Source organism: Euwallacea similis, chromosome 3, assembly GCF_039881205.1.
Source record: "Euwallacea similis isolate ESF13 chromosome 3, ESF131.1, whole genome shotgun sequence".
NCBI lineage: Eukaryota > Metazoa > Arthropoda > Insecta > Coleoptera > Curculionidae > Euwallacea > Euwallacea similis.
The window spans coordinates 2,991,571-3,010,512 of NC_089611.1; the positions used below are offsets into that span (position 1 = coordinate 2,991,571).

At 36.4% G+C, this 18,942-nt stretch overlaps 4 protein-coding genes across 7 annotated transcripts in view; 2 read left to right on the top strand and 2 right to left on the bottom strand.

The window, feature by feature from the left end:
* The window catches only part of LOC136420137 (uncharacterized), a 36,463-nt gene extending 31,683 nt beyond the window's left edge, over positions 1 to 4,780 (top strand). For both annotated transcript variants that reach the window (XM_066406933.1, XM_066406934.1), the window contains exons 4-6: positions 1,955 to 2,056; positions 2,108 to 2,365; positions 3,598 to 4,780. In XM_066406933.1, the coding sequence (XP_066263030.1) occupies positions 1,955 to 2,056; positions 2,108 to 2,365; positions 3,598 to 3,702 (465 nt within the window). In that variant the 3' untranslated portion in view covers positions 3,703 to 4,780. The remainder of the gene's footprint in view (positions 1 to 1,954; positions 2,057 to 2,107; positions 2,366 to 3,597) is intronic.
* HSPC300 (haematopoietic stem/progenitor cell protein 300) overlaps positions 1 to 18,631 on the top strand; it is a 36,668-nt gene extending 18,037 nt beyond the window's left edge. Inside the window, exons 2-4 of one of the 2 annotated variants that reach the window (XM_066406947.1) lie at positions 17,951 to 18,130; positions 18,192 to 18,274; positions 18,329 to 18,631. In XM_066406947.1, the coding sequence (XP_066263044.1) occupies positions 18,004 to 18,130; positions 18,192 to 18,274; positions 18,329 to 18,355 (237 nt within the window). In that variant the 5' untranslated portion in view covers positions 17,951 to 18,003 and the 3' untranslated portion in view covers positions 18,356 to 18,631. Of the gene's footprint in view, positions 1 to 17,818; positions 18,131 to 18,191; positions 18,275 to 18,328 lie in introns of those variants that run through there. The other variant, XM_066406945.1, reaches the window with a different exon arrangement.
* LOC136420141 (uncharacterized) lies at positions 5,137 to 7,982 on the bottom strand. Of its 2 annotated transcripts, none has more exons than XM_066406944.1 (6): positions 7,815 to 7,982; positions 6,924 to 7,040; positions 6,803 to 6,867; positions 6,625 to 6,752; positions 6,302 to 6,399; positions 5,137 to 5,876 (listed from the first exon to the last, which is right to left on the bottom strand). In XM_066406944.1, exons 2-6 carry the CDS (start codon positions 6,950 to 6,952, stop codon positions 5,687 to 5,689), a joined length of 510 nt encoding a protein of 169 aa, XP_066263041.1. In that variant the 5' UTR covers positions 6,953 to 7,040; positions 7,815 to 7,982; the 3' UTR covers positions 5,137 to 5,686. The 2 variants fall into 2 exon arrangements, with proteins under 2 accessions (XP_066263041.1, XP_066263040.1); XM_066406943.1 differs by having other exon boundaries at positions 6,577 to 6,752.
* spn-E (spindle E) lies at positions 8,815 to 16,395 on the bottom strand. Its single transcript, XM_066406296.1, has 24 exons — positions 16,147 to 16,395; positions 15,896 to 16,094; positions 15,477 to 15,844; positions 15,263 to 15,424; positions 14,983 to 15,206; positions 14,737 to 14,921; positions 14,452 to 14,618; positions 14,122 to 14,292; positions 13,620 to 13,782; positions 12,647 to 12,774; positions 12,137 to 12,349; positions 11,920 to 12,046; positions 11,740 to 11,845; positions 11,528 to 11,686; positions 11,298 to 11,472; positions 10,916 to 11,122; positions 10,609 to 10,818; positions 10,409 to 10,537; positions 10,062 to 10,339; positions 9,668 to 9,810; positions 9,487 to 9,617; positions 9,311 to 9,432; positions 9,042 to 9,260; positions 8,815 to 8,984 (listed from the first exon to the last, which is right to left on the bottom strand). The coding sequence occupies exons 1-24, from the start codon at positions 16,372 to 16,374 to the stop codon at positions 8,825 to 8,827; spliced, it is 4,374 nt and encodes a 1,457-aa protein (XP_066262393.1). The 5' UTR covers positions 16,375 to 16,395; the 3' UTR covers positions 8,815 to 8,824.
* Positions 18,632 to 18,942: the final 311 nt, after the last annotated feature.

Genomic DNA, 18,942 nt, shown 5'->3' on the forward strand with positions numbered 1-18,942 from the left:
GTCAACTTTCTAGCATCTCGGCGTATGAGAAATAGAAAACAGCCGAGAAAGTGTCTCTACTGAAAAGGCCCAACATCAAAGGGCCAACTCTAGGATAAATCAAATTTATTCTCTTTCTCTCTCTATAGAAACCTCAAACACTTCTCTCTTAAAAAAAACTTCTACGTGCAATAAAATGAAATTTCTAGAAACGTCAGCAAATTGCCATTGGTCAAAGACTCAATAAGAGCAGTGTTTCCTTTCACTTTAAAATTTACACCTCGCTATAAGGGAAACTCAAACTAGCAGATAAAAGTTTTGTCTGTACCGGAACGTCTAAAAATTACGTCCCCCACGAGCTCAAAGAGGATTGGTCTTTATGTGTGTTTCTCTTTTTAAGTTATACTTCCAGCTCTGGAGATTTGTCAAAGATAGTGGATTGATTGGACCTTTTAAAGGGCACTCAAGAGTAAAAGCCTTCGGAATAGACAGTCATATTTTTGCCTTTGTTGTTTACTGACGTTTTTGATCCACGAACGACCCTTTAAGAATTAGTTGTTTGTGTAGGTAAATACAAAAGGAATTTATATGGACTAAGAGAGGAGAAGAATTCTTTGTATAATAGCAAGTAAGAAATAATTAATATACACCAGGAAAATGCAGGTCGAAGAGAATGGAAATAATGCCAATCCTCCAAAAATTGCGATATTTTTTTTATTTGTGGAATTTGGATGTATGGCAATATGGTTCTTTACGAGCTCAGCTAGACTTAAACAGTAGCCAAGCTATTAACTCATCAACATTTTCTTTAACTGAATAAAAGCTCTATTTTCTGCAAAGAATAGTTTAAATTTGCAAAGCAGATTTGCTTGCAAATTTCCAATTTCTAATTCTTACTTCATTCCTTTCCTATCTTTTCCAGCCTTTTCCTACGATAACTTTAGTGGCTCTGAAAAATGAATCAAAGCGCTAAAAATTCCAATTATGGACATTTCCTTCCACTTTGTGACACTAACGCCACGAATAGCATAACGTCAAGACAAACGCTACGAGGGGAGATCTGTAACTACACATACAGACATTTTTAAAAGCAATTCTTAGCAAAACCACACCGAGTTATTACTGAACAACCTCTTTAAGGCTTCACGTATCACATCTTGAACAAGATTCGGAAACTTAAAAATACTTACTCATCAATTAATGAAACCACCATAAGGGTTTCAGTTCTAGTTCTGTCCTCCTACATTTTCTCCCGTCAGGGTTCGGATATGAGCATTTGCAAAATTTGGAGTAATTCTAAGGATAGGCAACCAACCTTACACATAGCATTTTTAGCATCATGAGTTTTGATTTTTGAAATGAGTTGTAATTGTTAATTAGAGACAACGCTTTAAATTGATAAAATTTCTTGACATACTTGGAGTATGAGCGAAGTTAACATACAAGGCAGTAAATAATTAAGAATAAATATGTGATGCGGGTAAGCAAAACAATGCCAAAAATAACTAGAATATAAGAACGAAAAGAACTTCATGATAATGACGAATTGCCGTCTTATTAATTATTCTGCAAGCCAATTGGGATTTTCCATGAGCCGAAATAAGGAGAAAACATCTGCTCTTCGCGAGGAACTTAGAATGGCCCTTTTTAACAAACTAATCCATAAAACTTTACGCTGAAGTTTAAGGGTTCAACTTAAAACGAGATAAAACTTTTTCGAACAAGTTTTGCATGGGAACGCGATAAATAGGATACACCCGCCTAGTTCCGGTTAAATGCTGTTGGCCTAAAGAGGTTCTTCTTAAAGTTTGTTATTTATAGCCTTTTAAAAGTGGAATAAAGGTGTCTCGAACACCAATGCGCTGTGACTGCAACTTTCCAATCACATTTCCAGTTTTTTCCGAAACTAATTCCAACCAAACAAACACCTCAATACAACTGGCAACTTTTCACTAACGCTCCCTTTCATTTCCAGGAAAGCAATTTAGAGAACCTATTCGTTTCTCCGGCGGGCAGGGAAATGTTGAAATACAAACCCAACACCAAGTTAAAACAGAAATTCAATCAAAATCTAGAGGTGAGTTATTTCGAGTCTAACGAAACTTTTAACTAACCATCAATAACGTAGTTTCTAACTACAATTCAAAACCCGAACGGACAATCAAATTTACCGCACGAGAGCAATAGCAACCCCAAAGGTGGCACCGATAAGTGCGTCGGCGCCGTGACGCCTTCGTCCAGCGCCCATCACACGTCAATGGACAGCCCTTCTACGTCATCGACCATGATGGAGGGCGGCAAGAGTATGGACCTCTATGAGGAAGCAGCCGCCATCTTAGGACTTAGTTGCTCACAGACTGATGATTGTAGATGTATAGAATGTCAGGTGAGGAAAAGACTGGGAGCGCATGCGTAATTAAGAAAATCAAACTTCACTAAATAATTTGTTTGGTATTTATTGAATAAATTTGCTTGTTAAATATGAAGAATATCCGCAATTCTTAAAGGTAAGGAAATTTTATGTAGATAAAGTTACGTTCAGATTACTTGGAAACTTAATAAAATTCCAGAGAAGCTCTTAAGGATCTACTGATATTTAATCCCTAAATTTTCCTTTGAAATATCAAGAGCGTCTGCACTTTCTTTAAGGTCAATTCGGGTTATCCGAGGCTTTTTCACTTTGTGACTTGTGTACATATAATTATTCAATGAAGTGAAGGCCACTCGCTCACCTGATGAAATCCCAAGTAAATCTTTAAATATCTCTTGGTATTTAATCCTAAAATTTACTAGTAAAATATCAGAGTCCACCTCTGAGGTCAATCATAGAAAATCCGGTTTTGGTCATTATTTTTCCGGTTATCTCCCCGGTAAATCCGGGCTCTTCCGGAGCGGAATGAGGAAAGAGGAAACAATAATACTTCGTAATGAAATATAATGGAGGCAATAATTCTACGACGAAAAATTTCCATTAAATGAAAAGAAATTACTTAAAAGGGCAGAGGGCTGCGTTCTCGTTAATTTCTGGATTAATTAAAAGAAAATATTTCTCAGTTGAGTTGAAAAAACTGTGTAAAATTAAATTTAACCCTTGAGGTTTTATTGTTGTTAAATAGCGATTATTTTAATGTTGCCTACAGGATGGCTCAAGCTGAATGACAGCAGGTGTTGTTCCCTGAATAGTGCCTTCCAGGCTCGTTTGAACGTCGACAAAGAAAAATACAACCCCATTAATCTTCCACCCCCCGAAACAGTCAAAATGTAGGCCAAATTCGAATTTGCATTTGATTAACGGGGGGTCGAACGTTATGTTTGGCAACGACTGGACTACAATTGACAGGCTTAAAAATGGCGTTCCGGTCTGGAATTGCGGTTCGTATTAGCTTAAAAGCCTCCGCTTTCCGATACCGTGGATAGATGCACGCGGCTAATTGGAACGATGCGGTTTCACCCCCAAAAAAAGGAGTCGAATCAGCGGAGCCAATTAGTTTGGAAATTTCGCACTTTCTAGACGGGAACCACGACGTCATCCAATTTGCGCCCCTAAATTCGGAGCAGCAAATCGCCTAATTTCCGTGAAAGCCCGAATGAAGGAGCTAATGCACCTGTATTTTTCAGTGTCACTACTTCGACTTTGAAGAGGAAATTGATTTCCCGACCACGGGAAATGAGTATGGCCAGCTGCTGAGTGTGGATCACACCTCGTCTTGTTCCATCCAATAGCGAAGCAGGGGCGGAATTGCGAAGAATTTGGTCTAAAAATGTATTCATTCATCCGCTGAATAAAACAGAGGATGGGGAAGTTGGGGAACGGCTTAATACGTCTGAAAATGTAAAGCACTATTTGTGTTAAGTTGCCTAGTATTATTCATTTTTCAAAATTTCTGATTTTTAAGAATTTTTTCAATTTTTGAAATTTCAACCTTTTTAAAAATGTGTTTGTTCTTTCAAATATTAAGCCTTTCCCGAACACTTAACTAACTTGTATAGAACGTTCACCAAAACAACTAAGTTTGCATCCACAGTAACGTTACAATTTCTGTGACTTGATACATTGCTGAACGCGCTGTACATCAAACTTATATATGTTTGGCTGCATATTTTAAGTTATGTTAAGACCATTTTGAAAGACGTATTTTGTAAATTTTAAATATGTACTAATCAAATCTTATCATTGCCCCAAAAACTCATCAGCTTCTAATTATTATTCCATAAACCATCCCCATGATGTCTAATTGAAATATTTCAACCCTATAGATATACGACTATTATTGTAATTAAGCTAATTTTGCAGGAGAATCGTCTAAATAGATTATTTTAAAAGTGTGTGTATATAGCACATTTACTATAGGAAATAATTTGCACGTGCATATATTTATGTGATATAAATTTACTTTATTGTTGTTGATACGGGGCACAATACTAACAGTAAACAATATTGCCACTGGACTCTTATAATATCGAAATATACAGGGTGGGACTTTGCTTGAAAAAACCTTTATCCTTTTCTTGTTTTTATGTATACGTAAAGGCTTTCTATTTTTGTATTTTGCTCTCTATCGTTAGCCAATTATTGTTATTAAACATTAGTCTAAGCATATAGTAATTAAATACACATTTTATTGTGTTTTTTTATCAATGTTTCATGGTTTGTCCAAAGTGTTTCAAAGAGAAATCAAACATTAAAGCTGCTATATACCAGTGATAATCCGTTACTAGTAAAGTAAACAAATTTTTATCTGTGCTCAAAACTGAATTTACATTGTTGTAAATATTAAATATTATATTCTATGCTCAATAATTTTGAGAGTTTTTTTTTAAAGTACCTACACAATATCAGGACAAATTGGCGAACGTATGAAATACGTAAAAAAAATGCGATTTGGTCTATCATACTCATTTATTCATAATTTTGTATAGGATTCCACAAATAAATATATCACACATTTAGGATAGTATTCGTAATATATAAAATATAGGTGCTCAGGTCAGGGTATAATAATTTGGTGCGTCTCAGTTAAATATATAATTCTTACAGTCGTTCCTAAAATCTATGATCTACGAGTATAATACCCAGAGATAAGATTTCTGTCAAAATTTCATATAGTTCCATATTTCTATGGGCTTCAGTGAAAGAGGGAGCTATCCTTCCCTCTGGTAGATTACATTACTTAGTCCTATACCTAAGTTAGAGCCAAGTAAAAGTTAATACAGATTATATTGTTACGCTGAAACGAAATCGTTTCTACTCCCATCGCAACTAATTCCAGTTGCACTATCTCTTAGGTCAAAATACAATCTTATGCCTTAAAAGCTCTCACTGAGTTTTCTTTACACTGAAAAATACTAACAAAAAGGTGCTAAAACTGCCTTTAGCTTTCAGTCGTATAAAATTCACGTTACCCGACTCATCAACAAGTTTTGTGAGATCTTTGAGAAAGCGCAATTTCATATGTTACAAGTTTCATTAAAAACATCCGCCATATCTATGTACAATTTGTAAGTATAGAAATAGACACCGATAATAATATAATGCAATAATTTCTCATTTTTTATGAATCAAAGAAGATTATTTTACAATAAAAAGTATCTATCAGTCAGTGGCGTGGATACTATAATGCATGCAGGGGCGTACCAAAAAGATATATTGCGCACGCCCATGCCTGCAAGCTTAAAACATCAAGAAAAACAATTTATTACACAATTATTACAAGATATTGCAGGCGCTTCCGTGCATGACCTCATGCAGAAATACGGGGGTTCCAGCCCCTAAGCCTCCATCCGTTTTTTCCTGTTCATTTTGCTCGTACTCGCAGTCAAAATAATGGCTTTGACAGTCGTAGCAGCGGCAGTGATCGGACATCTTGCAGGTAATGCCGAATTGTTTAGCTACAGCCCTAATAACATGAACGTTGACACGCTGATGCAGGAAAGAATCTCGATATCACCACAACAAAACATGTGATTCATTATCTTCACAGCACAGCCACGAAAACTTGTGATTCAAATTAAGAAAAAAAAATTATTACAAATTTTGAGAGCATAATGAATTGGTGAGAGCAGTTTGGCACATTACTGATTATTAATTACAATATGAAACGGAAAAGGTAAAATAAGCAGAATTACTGGTAATGTTGACAATATGGTGAAGGAACATTGTCCTGGCTAATCTGGAAGATCAATTATTTCTACAATTTTTGAGCCAATTCCAAGCTTACTTTACAGAATTAAATGCTCTAAGTGCTCTTATAGCTAGCCAGCTAATTATTTTCACTCGCTCAAAATGCAGTATTTTATCAAGCGATTGTTAAAAAGTACTTACTTGTAGAATTCTTTGCTCGATTTGTGCATAATCTCCTGAGCTTGAGGTGGAGTAGATGGAGATTGAGATTGAACACTTCCTTGCTGTTTTAGGCGATTCTAGAATTAAACTTCTCTTCAACACCCAATTTAAAAACCATACCATAAGAAGCATTTTCAAAAACGCAGCAATATATGCGAAACCAAACCTTTAGATTCGAACCCACTTAACCCGTTTAATTAATGAATTCAAGCCCTTGAAAAGCTTTGTTAACGTCATTACCAAATATTGCCCACCTCTTCCAATACGAATTCGTATGAAGGGGGAGGACTCGATGGTATTACCTCTCTCCCACCTCCACCATCGTCATCGTTAACGAGGTTTTCGGTATCGTTCGAGTTTGTATTCGAATTTGTGGAACTTACATCTGCGTTGTAATCATCTTCTTCGATTGTCGCTGTCTCGTTTATATCTAAAAACCATCCTCTCAAACATCATTCTTCCATACTTTTTTAATTTTACCTTCCCGGATCGAGGATGCTGTGGGGTCTTTAATATCCAGCTCATGTTCAGTCTCAGTCGAATTACTATATTATATTAAACATTAGGAAAGATAATGAGATGTTTGGAGTATTATTTATACCTTCTATTTAAAGAATTCGACTTTGACATCCTACTAAATTTGATCTTGAAAGGCGCCAGGGTGGCGGCTTAGTATGACCCACAGACAACAACCCTCATCCCTAATAGACCTTAAAATCTGAAACAAAGAGATTATTAAGGCGATGTAATGTATGACACGTTAGATATGTGATAAAACCTTTATACTATGAGCGGTCGATATAAAGGAAATCGGAGGTGAAGGCGAGAAAGCATTCGTGTTAAGTTTCCTATATTAAGTTTGCTGCAGAGAATTCCCATTTTAGCTTCATTTTTTTGAACGATGATAAAATTCAAATTAAAGTGTGATAATCCACGCGATTTCAGGGACGTCAAGATAAATGGTGCACCCACCTCGTTTATTTCCATTTAATCACCCTTCCCCAATCATTAGTGGAGACATTTAATTAAAGACTTGCCCTTAATTAGACTCTTATAAGACAGAAAATAATATCCTTATCCTGCGTTACGGCTTCAGAAATTAAGGCGGGATTTGCTACCTAGGATCAGAGGGTGCTTTTATTTCGTGAGTCATTAATTTTGAATTAAATTAACCCTTAAGGTAGAAGGAATTTTGTTTTGACTTAAGGACTTTCAAATAACACAAAAAACACTATTTTAAGTCTGTTCTATGAGGAGAAATACCCGAAAAGAGTGAGTATATGGTTCATTCTCCATTTTAGCCAGAAAAAGTGGAGCTATTCTTATTTAATTTCATTCATCCTAAATTCGATTTTCATCTTTCTTGTGATACCAAAACTTGCTCCTGAATTCTATAGCTAAACGATGCAATTATATTAAGTATTAAAAATTTAACTACACCCATGGATTTTCCACTCCTTCACCTACACATCACAAGTAAAGAAAAGCTCACCTTTTTTGCGAAACCAGCGTCGTTTTTTGGCACCGGCGAAGAACACTCTCGACGTTCAATACTGTAAATGATTAGTTTTCGGTATGGGGTGAGTAAAATCACGTTAAAAAGTATGTAAACATTGAACATTTAGGCCGCAGAATACACCTAGAAACGCAGTGTAGGATATCGACGATAGGGGCGCGAGAGCAGGGGTTGATGCGCGCGAAATGGAAGAGATTGTATAAGTGTGTGGATATAGGGCAAGGGGGTGGATTTTTTATATCTACCTTGAAGGATTTTTTTTCTAGGTGTAACGACCTTTGAACAAATGATATTTGACTTTAATTTTATATGGTTCCTTGCTCTATATAATTTTCAATAAAATCCGCTCGTCTCTAACACGAATTGTCTGTACATCAAAGTGCTCTTGACATAATTTTTTGTCAATTGCATGAGATCTAGGACTAAGGTAGTCATGGCGCAGTTTAAACATACATATGTAATTGCTTGCCTAGATTTTTAGCACAAAATTTTCTTTATTGCCTAAAAATATGTTTTTATTGATGATCGATATGCCCATTAATTTTTTAAATCCTTTTTCACGAAAAAAATGCATTTTTTTTCTGTGGCGGCAACTAGGCGTGTGTAGCAAACACAAGTAAAAAAAAGTGTAAACGCCAAGGTTGGGTAAATGTCCTTTAAAGTATTATAATAAATATGTAGAAAATAAAAACTCTATATTTCAAAAAGTTTATTAACCGAAATACTTTTACTTTAGCATGTACAATAAAATAAACCTTAAAATCTTTAATTACATGTAAGCATCATAAAATGTTTACGGAACAGCCACATGAACGTCTCAAACTAACCTATTTTTGGTCATATTGACAGGTATCAACGTAAGAAATACAACTAAAAAATATTCTCTCTACATGAAAATATAAACACTAGAAATTAAGGATATAATATAAAAGAAACAACACACTTAATAAAACTTACAAGAATAATAATAAAACAAGATGTCTACTTTACTCCTGGTCTTCATCATCTTCGGAGAGCTCTAAATTGTACTTGAATAGGTCCACCTTACTTTTATGCTCATCATTAATTATATGCAAGCGCAGCCTAGACAAAAGGTAAATATTCTCCTCGCACAAGAGGCAACGCAATTCCTCAAATGGCTTCACGCTTAAAAAAGAAACAAGAAATAAGGATTTTGAGTAAAAAAAAACAATAATTTCTTACTCGTAAAGCATATTTTCGATGTCCTCCAAATTCTTGACGATCTCCCTCTCGTAGTTGCTCAGTTGGATGATCTTGATGAACCCTAAAAGAGCCCAAATATCCTGGTCCTCGTTGGCCATGTTAGGTGTCAACAGGCTCACATCTTGGTCCCGGCCCCATGTCGTGGTCCGAGGAAACACATTTTGGCGGTTTATTGGCAACCGTTCGAGATTTATCAACCTGAGAATCATTATTAATATATTCCGACAATTTAATACGCTTTTTCATACCGGAAAAGGTGCTCCTTTAACTTGATTTGAACGGACAGGAGCTGGTTTTGCGTCGATTGGCTCTGCTCCATCTCGCCCATCACTTTCAGGGCGTTGTTCATTAAATAGCGCACCCGATTAATCTGTAAATTTTAATATATATCAGAGTTTTAAAGTCAGAAAGGTTCGAAAAGTACCATCTCCAATTCCTCCATTCGCAGCTCAGTATCAAGGCGAATGAGCATGTCGTGTAACGGGAAAAGTGGTTTGAGGGTAGCCTCATTGTAACCAAGGCCGCAAAGAATTGCCGCCACCAACGTGTTATCCGCTACCATTCGCAAAAATTTAAATTAATGAAAAATGATTATCTTCATTTACCTGTAGGTTTCGGCTCCATGGTGGGGCAAAACAAAGCGGCCATCAGCATCGGCAAGCCTGGCAGGTTCGGCATTAAAGTGGTCTGCCTCAGTTTCAGCCGGCTGCCTTCGGATGTTTGGCCTACATAAGCGGCCACTAATAACCTGAGATAAATGGGTTTTTTTCTGAATTAATGAGGAAAGTTAATAATGTAAAATAACTTTATGAAATCTCTATATAATCATTTGATTGGCAAAACACTAAGAAGTTCGCAGTAGTAGACACCTTTCATGGTACATGTAGTAGATGTAACCGAAAAATAAGCTGGGTGATCATATAAGCAGGGGGCTACTGCCACTTCGAAGAATAACCTTTTCCAAGCAACAAAAACTATAGAAACTTTCAACCATTGTACCTGGCGTGTAAACTTTCCGGTTCGGTATCCAACAAAACTGCATTGACCGACGATCCTTCCACATCGACACTCTTCCACCCCCCCGTCGTCGTGCACCCAAAGAGTTTCGCTTCCAACGGACTGAAGGGTCCTTTCAATCGCGTCATTATACAATCGTCTTGGCTCACCTGGGGATCCGCGAAATCCCTATAATTAACAATCTTATCTACATCCATTCGGGCCTCGCCTTTCAAGGGATCCGTGGAGGATTGAATAATGAGGCGCCTTTCATGGTCTTGCTAAGAAATCATTAACCAATATTACAGTAAACATTGCAGAAAAAACTGTGTTTTAACGTTGCTTATTACCTTTGAAAGGAAGCTAGGAGCTGCGGGTTTGGCGTGGTGGCCGTCTATCATGTACTTATTCAAGGATTTTTCTTTGACAGCTGTTCGGTAAATCGTAAGTTCAATAACGTCGTTAACCACTGAATATACCTGTTTAAATTCAAATTTAGAAACGTTCAACGTTCCGGAAGTAAACAGTAGGTTCAAGAAAAGGGTCTTACTTCACCAAATAACACAATGCCTAATGTCCATTTTTTGAAAAGCTCGTTGACATGTTCGTTCCAATTACCCTGATCTTTGCAAGGCGGCCTTATTCCATGCATGACGCATTCAAAGGCCAGTGCTGGGGTAAAACATTGAGGACGTTGAGGTAAATGGTATAAGTTATTAATGTCGACTCTCTGATAGTTTCCGTAATCGATGAAGAGAACCTAATCACCACAAAAGAGAAAGATTATAGTGGTATTCTTCACACAATTGTAGATTAATACACTTGAGAAACTAATGTGTAAAGAAATGACCACGTACTTGGTTGTATCTTCCCGCAGTGGCAGTTAATCTACACCTATAAAACAGCCCATCGTTCTTGAATTTTGCTACGTAAATTTTTCCAACTTTGGGTTGTTCCTCCACTTGCCGCAACACCTGTTTATTCAAGGCTTCATCGATTTTCTGCAATAATTCAATGGTTCGATCGTCGGCATTTTGGGCCCAAAAATGTCCGGCATCCACAGGCTAATGAATAAAACTTCTAGTAAATTAGCACAACACAATTCATTGTTTCTTAAAAATTAAACAACCAGGTGTCTCTTAAATTACTAATAAATTAAAATCAACATTCTTGAGGTCAAAAACTACAATTTCAGGATAGTTTCAATATTTGATTTGGAATTATTGAAATCATACTTACATGCGAAACCTGAACTTGGATGAATTGAGTGCTGGCGGTCGGAATAACGCTATAATCAACCGCTGAAAAGCAGTTTATTGTAGAGGACGGTGTGCTAGTGACAATGTTTTCAAGCGGTAAACCGCGATTGGTTCTGGATCCGTGCTTCTCGGCGAATTGCCACGCCTTGTCCATACTTAAAGGTACTAAAATTATAACAAATGCACTAAAGAAACCATGACAACACTCACGGTAATAGCCTCAAATCGAAATCGTATTTAAGCTGTCTTTTTCGAATCATTTCGTAAATTTGAGTGGGAATGCGTTCCGTGATGTTTGCCAGTCGAGTGAAGCCATCTACATTGACCATAATCGGGTCCAATGCATTTTTAAATTCAACATACACTTTCCTGAAAATGTTTCCTATAAACTTGAATCACCAAAAGAAAAACGTGTAATTTACATGCTTCCGTCAAATCCTATCTGAACGTCTGTCTCGTTATCCCGATCTCGGATCATGCGTTTTATCTGTCGTACGTAGATCTGTCCCGGCTGCCTGGGATCCAGGCCTGTATCCAATAATAAAAATACACATACAACAATAACGACACAAATAAAACTTTGTGATAATGACAAGATATACCTGTCAAATAAACAGTGCAATAAGGATTGCGCCCCCCTAAGGTTTTTACGGCATCTCTCTCGGTTGTTTGATTGAATTCCTTCGATTTGATAAAATAATTTGGATAGAAGGCACCGGCCATTACCACCTAAAGAAATATAAATGTATTAAAGGGACTTGTTAGTTAAAATAATGACACAAAAGATTCTTTTTCTCTATCACTAAACTACAAAATAACCTTTAACACTGTAGGTTTTTCTATGTTGGACAAAACCACCTTGCCCGGACCCACGGTGTCTTTGATTTGCATCCATTCTAGTCGTTGCTTAATTTCTGTCACCAGGAGATGCCATTCCCTTAAACCCTTCAAGTTGACCAAATTCCTGCGACACCAGTCGGATTCCTGGGATTTGGAGGCGAAGGCGTTTTCACGGTTAAGACGTTGCCACACCTGCAGAAAAAAATTAATCTCATATAAATGACAAAATAGCAAAAGTGCCCTCGACTGTTAAATTGCTTTTTTTTTGTGCATTATATGTTCCACCACAAAAAAAAACACAAAATTCGTTTACATAATGATGCAATACAAGTTGACAGCATATTTTTCCTAACAGTTTTTACTACTGCAAACGGCGAGAACCTAAACTAACCTGAACTACAATGCTTTAGATCTATTGTAATCCAACCACTTTCTAGAAACACCCAGTGTATAATTTTTCTATCCAGAAAAAAAATGTATAATACTAACCGAGTATAAATTCAGTAGTGCTATAAGATCGCTGCACGATCCATCTGCCCAAAGCAAGACTTTCCTGTACGCATCCATTCGCTTTTGGAATGGAACGGAGAAGATGTTTTGGATCGAGCATCCAGCGGCTGAAAGTGGAGCCAATAAAAAAATCTTATTTTACCTGTAAATATTGACGAAATGGACATATTAACAACCATCAAAATAGTATAAGTGTAACCGGATATCGATGTTTTCAAAAGAAAATAAATTTGATACATCTACTTCTAAATTTTTGCAGATCACAAAGATCTTTGCAATAATCTTGATTTTTTTTGTCGAATTCCTTCTTAAAACACACACTGTATTTTTGAAAATAATTTAATACGTAACACCTTCTCTGGCAGATTTTGTACCAGAAATGTATTTAGAAATTAAAAATTCAGAGCACAATGACAACAAAAAAAGCATTATCTATTTTCAGTTTTGTCCTGAAGAGATGAAAAATAATTGAAATAACCAGTGTTAAAATTAATATTATATTTCGGTGCAGTTTTTTCCTTTCTTACGCAAAGTACGCATCTTCAAAAATTGAAAATTTCTCAGATAATGGCAACACTCTCTAATACACCATATATTATACAGTTACGACTGATATACGACCTTCGCAGATAAAAAAATTGGCAAAAAAGGATTCAACCTGGCATTTTCGGTCGAGTGATTCATTGCTTCTTTTTATGTATCGCTCGTATGTTTGTTTACGTTAATGTTTGCACGTTTGCAAGAAAATTGTGGCACCTTCTAGTTTTAGGACCTTTAGCTATATAAAGAAACCATTGTTAGAAATGATTTAAGACCAGTACAACTATAAGAACGAATCGATTGTAATAAGCGATCTTAAAGTGGTTGGTGGGGAGAAATTAATTTATTAATCAAAATCGTCTCCAATTTTATCAAATACATCATAAAATGCTTGCAACGTTATATGACTCACCAATAATAATAGTTTCCTCCAAACAGCTGAAAAACTGCCCTAACACGATCATTTTAGAGAGGTGTACGTCAATGGGCAAGTTCGCCATAACTTTCCCTAAGAAGGTGATATCTCCATCCGAATTAGACATCAAACCATGACAAGTCTTCAACAACCCCCCTATCTATATTCACCCAAAAACCTAATTAAATGAATCCCCAAAACAAAATACTCAAATCAACGATCTAGAAGGATTGAATATGTCATAGTTTTTTTAAATAGTTTTGAGGCCTCTGTTTTGCAAAATAAAACTTTAATTCATGGCGGGAAAATGGGAGGAAATTACGTTAATGTAACCTCTTACGTCTTACATGAACTAATTGTGTCAACCACCTCTGACGACAAAATGACGCCATAAGGACTAGTTCATGACGATTTCCGGTTAAAAAATACCTCACTTTTAATGCAATACTAGCAATTGTTTTCTACATTCAGTCTTTCTAGACCGTTAACTCAAACCCACTTCTTTCAGCTGCCAAACTGTCACCTCTATGTTCTTCAAATTGGGGGGCTTCAAAGCAAGAGCCAAAATTTGTGCAGGCGACTCCTGCAGCTCTAACATTTTTGCCTGAAGAACCATCCTCTCTAGGGGAGCTCTTAGAATTTCTGGCATAAGCATTTTCTCCATTTCTTCCTGCATTATTTAATTTGGAAATAATATTTACATAAAACTTCTAACCAAACGAAAGAAACAGATTGATATGATGATCACAAACTAGAATATTTTGAAAATGTTAATATTGGAAACATTTTTTTTTTCAAAAAATTCTAGAGGTTAAGATGGGCGACATACAGTATAAAAACTCTCGGTGACCAATCGGTAAATTCTGCCGTCACATGTTCTTCCTACTCTGCCAGCTCGTTGGTTGCAATTGACATGAGAGGCCCATTCTATCTTCAAGCTCATATACTTTGTTAATGGGTCCACAGTCATCACTTTGGTGAGACAGAAGTCGATTACTAAAAATAATTTTAGAAGAAAATTGTACTATCAATAATTTTTTGATTCAATTGGGAAAATGACCATTTTTAAAATATAATTGAATTTACAATAATTTAAAGGAAAAACGAAATTTACCATAGCAAGAATCTGGCACAGTTACCGAGCTCTCCGCTATATTTGTGGATAAAATAATTTTTCTATGGCCCGGTTTAGGAGGAAAAAAGGCTTGCGCTTGTTCATCGTTGGGTAGGGACGAATGTAGTGGAATAATGTCCCACTTAAGTCTGTTTACAGCTTGTGATGCAGTCCCAGAATCAGAGCTTAAAGTGCAAAGTCAAATCTTTTATGAAAGAAAAAAAGTAAAATTGCTTAGTCACCTACCTGTTCGCACCAGTCATTTCCTGTCTTTCAGCTTTTATAAGCAAATTATGCGCATCCTCAATCTCGTTTATGCCAGGCAAAAAAACCAAGACACTCCCGTGTGTCGCTTGACTTCCCATGCCGACATTTGCCCTGTCTAGCTTATCAAATACCTTGACGAGAAAAAGAAACGCGTTCCAGACCTGTTCAGAAATCTCCGGTTTCCTTATGTCGAATCTAGGCATCTGCAAAATTGACTATGTCTCCTCCCACCAATAGAACTTATCACCACAAAACATACTTCCGTAACTGAAGACATTTGGTCCAAATAAAAAATTACTTTGCTGTACTGCGAGATCTTATTTACTTTAATGATTGGGGCGGAAATCAAATGACCAACCGCATGTTTGCGGAAATAAAAAGCAAATTCGTCTGCATTGATAGTGGCGGACATTAATATGACCTACAACAGTCTTGTTAGTAATAAATCCAGTGCTCATAAAATTAATTCTAACCTTAACATGGGGCGAATTGGTAAACAAAAACTTCCTAACTATCAATAACAGAAAATCCAGTTCTTGATTACGTTCATGAACCTCATCGATAATAATATGAGTGTACTCCCTTAGGGACTTTGCGCGGATGATTTTTTGAAGGAGCACCCCCAGGGTCATGTAAGTAATCACTTGATCTCTTGAGACTCTTTTTTCCAAGCCCACCTGATAACCACACACAGTCCCCAATGCCCATCCCCGTTCTTCACACACTCTTTTGGCAACATTAATAGTGGCAATTTTTCGAGGTTGAGTCACCACAATGTTGCAATATTCATTTTTCTCCCTTAAGTCATCCATTACCATCTGAGGCACTTGAGTGGTCTTACCTAAAATTCTTATAGTGACTGCACTGAAATGCTTTGAACAAGAAAATTTACCACAGCCAGTGGGACCCTCAATAACAATAACCTGATTGAGTTCTATCCTAGATAAAATTTGACTTTTGAATGAATCAATGGGTAACTCAGATTTCACACCACTTTTGAGTTTAAAGTTGTACTTTTGATATACCTCGGCGGGTTCAGATTTCCCATCTGGGACAATACTGTTCACATGGTACAAATCACCTATTGCACTCTAATGACAGAGTTTCTCACTAGGTTGGTTAAAAAATTTAGTCAATACTTACCACATCATCACCAAATCCTCCACTACTTTGTGAGGTAGGTTGATATGCATACTTTTCCATCTCTTCTTTTACAAATTCCTCTTCATAAAGCTGATTATTGTCAGGATAATCATCTTCGTCACTAGATGAGACAAAATCATCACGATTATAGATTGGTACCTTTGCTCCATTCACACGGCCCACTGGATAAGTGGGCTTTTGATCCATTTTAACCAGAAGAGCCTTCATATTGTCTAAAAGCTGGTAATCAAAGGTGTTGATCAAAAAACCTTAAAAGCCATAAAAAATATTCTATTAAAGCTCTAAAAATCTAATGCCTCAAGGTTGGTGAAGAACTCCCCATATAGCAAATAGTCTCCCAGGGTTCTATTCTGGGACCTATTCTCCACTGAGGCACAGAACAGATTAAAGACCTAGTATTGTGCAAGCAAACTTTCATTTTATCAAAACAAGACTAAAAAAATTGTATTTGTCTTACAGCACCTGAAGAACATTATAGATAATCTTAAACAGTTCAGGGTGGTCTTCAATCCAGTGTTGCAGTGGGGCAAACATGTTTCTGCCCTATATAGTAAACTAGAGAGGGGTATTTCATTTTTAAGAATTTCAGTAATCATATGTTAAGTAATATACTCAGGGCTGCTTATTTTGCATTTTTGCACTTAAGCTCTTTTGATAAAGCAACTTTGGAGGGTAGATTCTGCTCAAATAAGGGCAGTGAGGCTGGTTGTTGGGTTAGGGCACAGGGATGAATGCAGAGCTACTTTCATGCAGATTAGTATACTGATAGTCCCATGCCTGTTTTTGTCAAGTATTTGATGCATGAGGGGCAATTTTTGATAAGTTTGTGATGTACAGAGATGTGCATGACAGGATAATCACTCAGGAAATGTAGTGAGTAGGACGGCCCCATTGGCATGTTTTTAATGGGAAACTCATTAACTACTGAAGATTTGAAGAAACAAAAAGGCATTCCTGGGATATTGTTCTAGATAGATTTGGGAACTTTTGTGCTTTTTTTTGTTTCAATGAAATAAACATTTTCAAGTTCAGGCTATTTTAATTTTATCATTTCTTACTATAATACTTTATTTACCACAAAATCAACAATTTCCCACGTGAAGAGTTCAAGTAGCAACTTTGCTCCAAAACAGAAGTTCCCATTCTGAGGGTCAATCAAAAACTTACCAAAACTTAAAGGTCAGTGTTTCATAATTTCATATGAAGAATGAAGGCCATATTTAAATCAATTAACGAAAATTTAAACAGTTCGATTGAAAACTATAAAATAAAAGAAACAAGCGCTAAAAACCGGAATTTGGAAAACAAGCAGTTATAGTAATCAGGAACTTTTTACGACAGGAAGTTCAAAATGTCCCTACAACATCCCTACTATTCACAAAAAATTTCCCTATAAATTCCCTACCTAACTGTTCTTATAACAATCTTCGTTTTCTTAAGTATCATTGAATATTTTTAACAAAAACACTGCGACATGAAATAAACAGTAACAACTATTTCCATATTAATGAACTCTAAATTCTAGAAATTATTGATGAAAAAGCAAGAACTGACCGTACCCCTAAATTCCCCGTGGAAGTTCTCAATTTTACACTACTCGCTCTTGTACCAGTAACGTCATGTCACCTCGACTCTCGACGTCCCCAATGGTGCTATAATTTATATTTCCCAATGGCAACAAATTTTTAATTTAAAAATTCGTATATGCATCACACTATCACACCCTTTTCAAGTCTTGACCAAAATATTCAGCCCCAAAGTTAAAAAAAGCTTGTTTATTAAGTCAACCTACTTTAGAACTATCTACAATAATCTGAGGCATATTTAACTCAGAAAATGGCTGCACCAGCAGGTAGAGGCGAGGGCGTCCAAAAACAAATTCAACAGGATTGGGTCAACAGAGAATACGTCGAAATAATAACGATTAGCATCAAGAAAATCACAGATTTCCTGAATTCGTTTGGTAAACATGAACAAACTAACTTGTCCTCTTGAAGGACAAAGTCAAAACAGTTCTTTTCCAGATCTCTCCTGCCGATCAAAACTGGCTGTTCTCAACGAGAAACTAACCACACTGGAAAGGAAAATTGACTATTTGGAAGCCTGTGTAAGCGCCTTTTCCCAATATATTAATAGAATTGCTCAAAGTTTGAAATTTCAGGTCACAAAAGGAGAAACCCTTACATGAAAATAGCCCCCCGCAACCTACTCATTTTCCTTTTAGACACTAATCAAAATAATCAGCAATCTGCAAACTTGTAAAAACATCATCTCCATTGTTGTTCCTTACGGCTCCTTATTCCAAAAGATGAACTCATAGTTCAATGTAGTATTTTAAGTGAAACTGTTTGTCCCTTATTGGATTTGTGCCCAGTGGAAGTGGATCCATAATGTGAACTATGAAGCAGACTACAATAACTTGCTCAAAGAAGAAATCCTAGAAAGGCTTCAAGAGATTGCTGCCAAAGGCAGCTTGCTAATGTTACAAGACTTTGAGCACCCTAAGGATTGTAAATATATTGGCAAGATAATTCTACATGAGTGTCACCATTTGGAGAATCCAGTCCTCAAGAAACTGTGTCACTTAAAGAACAGTTTGTTTTTGCTAATTGTAAGGTGCCGCAATATTATCAAGACTGGGCTGTTGCATTTGCTCAGTCTTGAAAAATTGCTAAATCTTATTATTTTGGTTTTCCTTATGTCAAGGAAATGGTGAAGGAAGATGTTGGACACACTTAAAAATTACATGAAACAGTGTAGTCTTACTTTTGATGA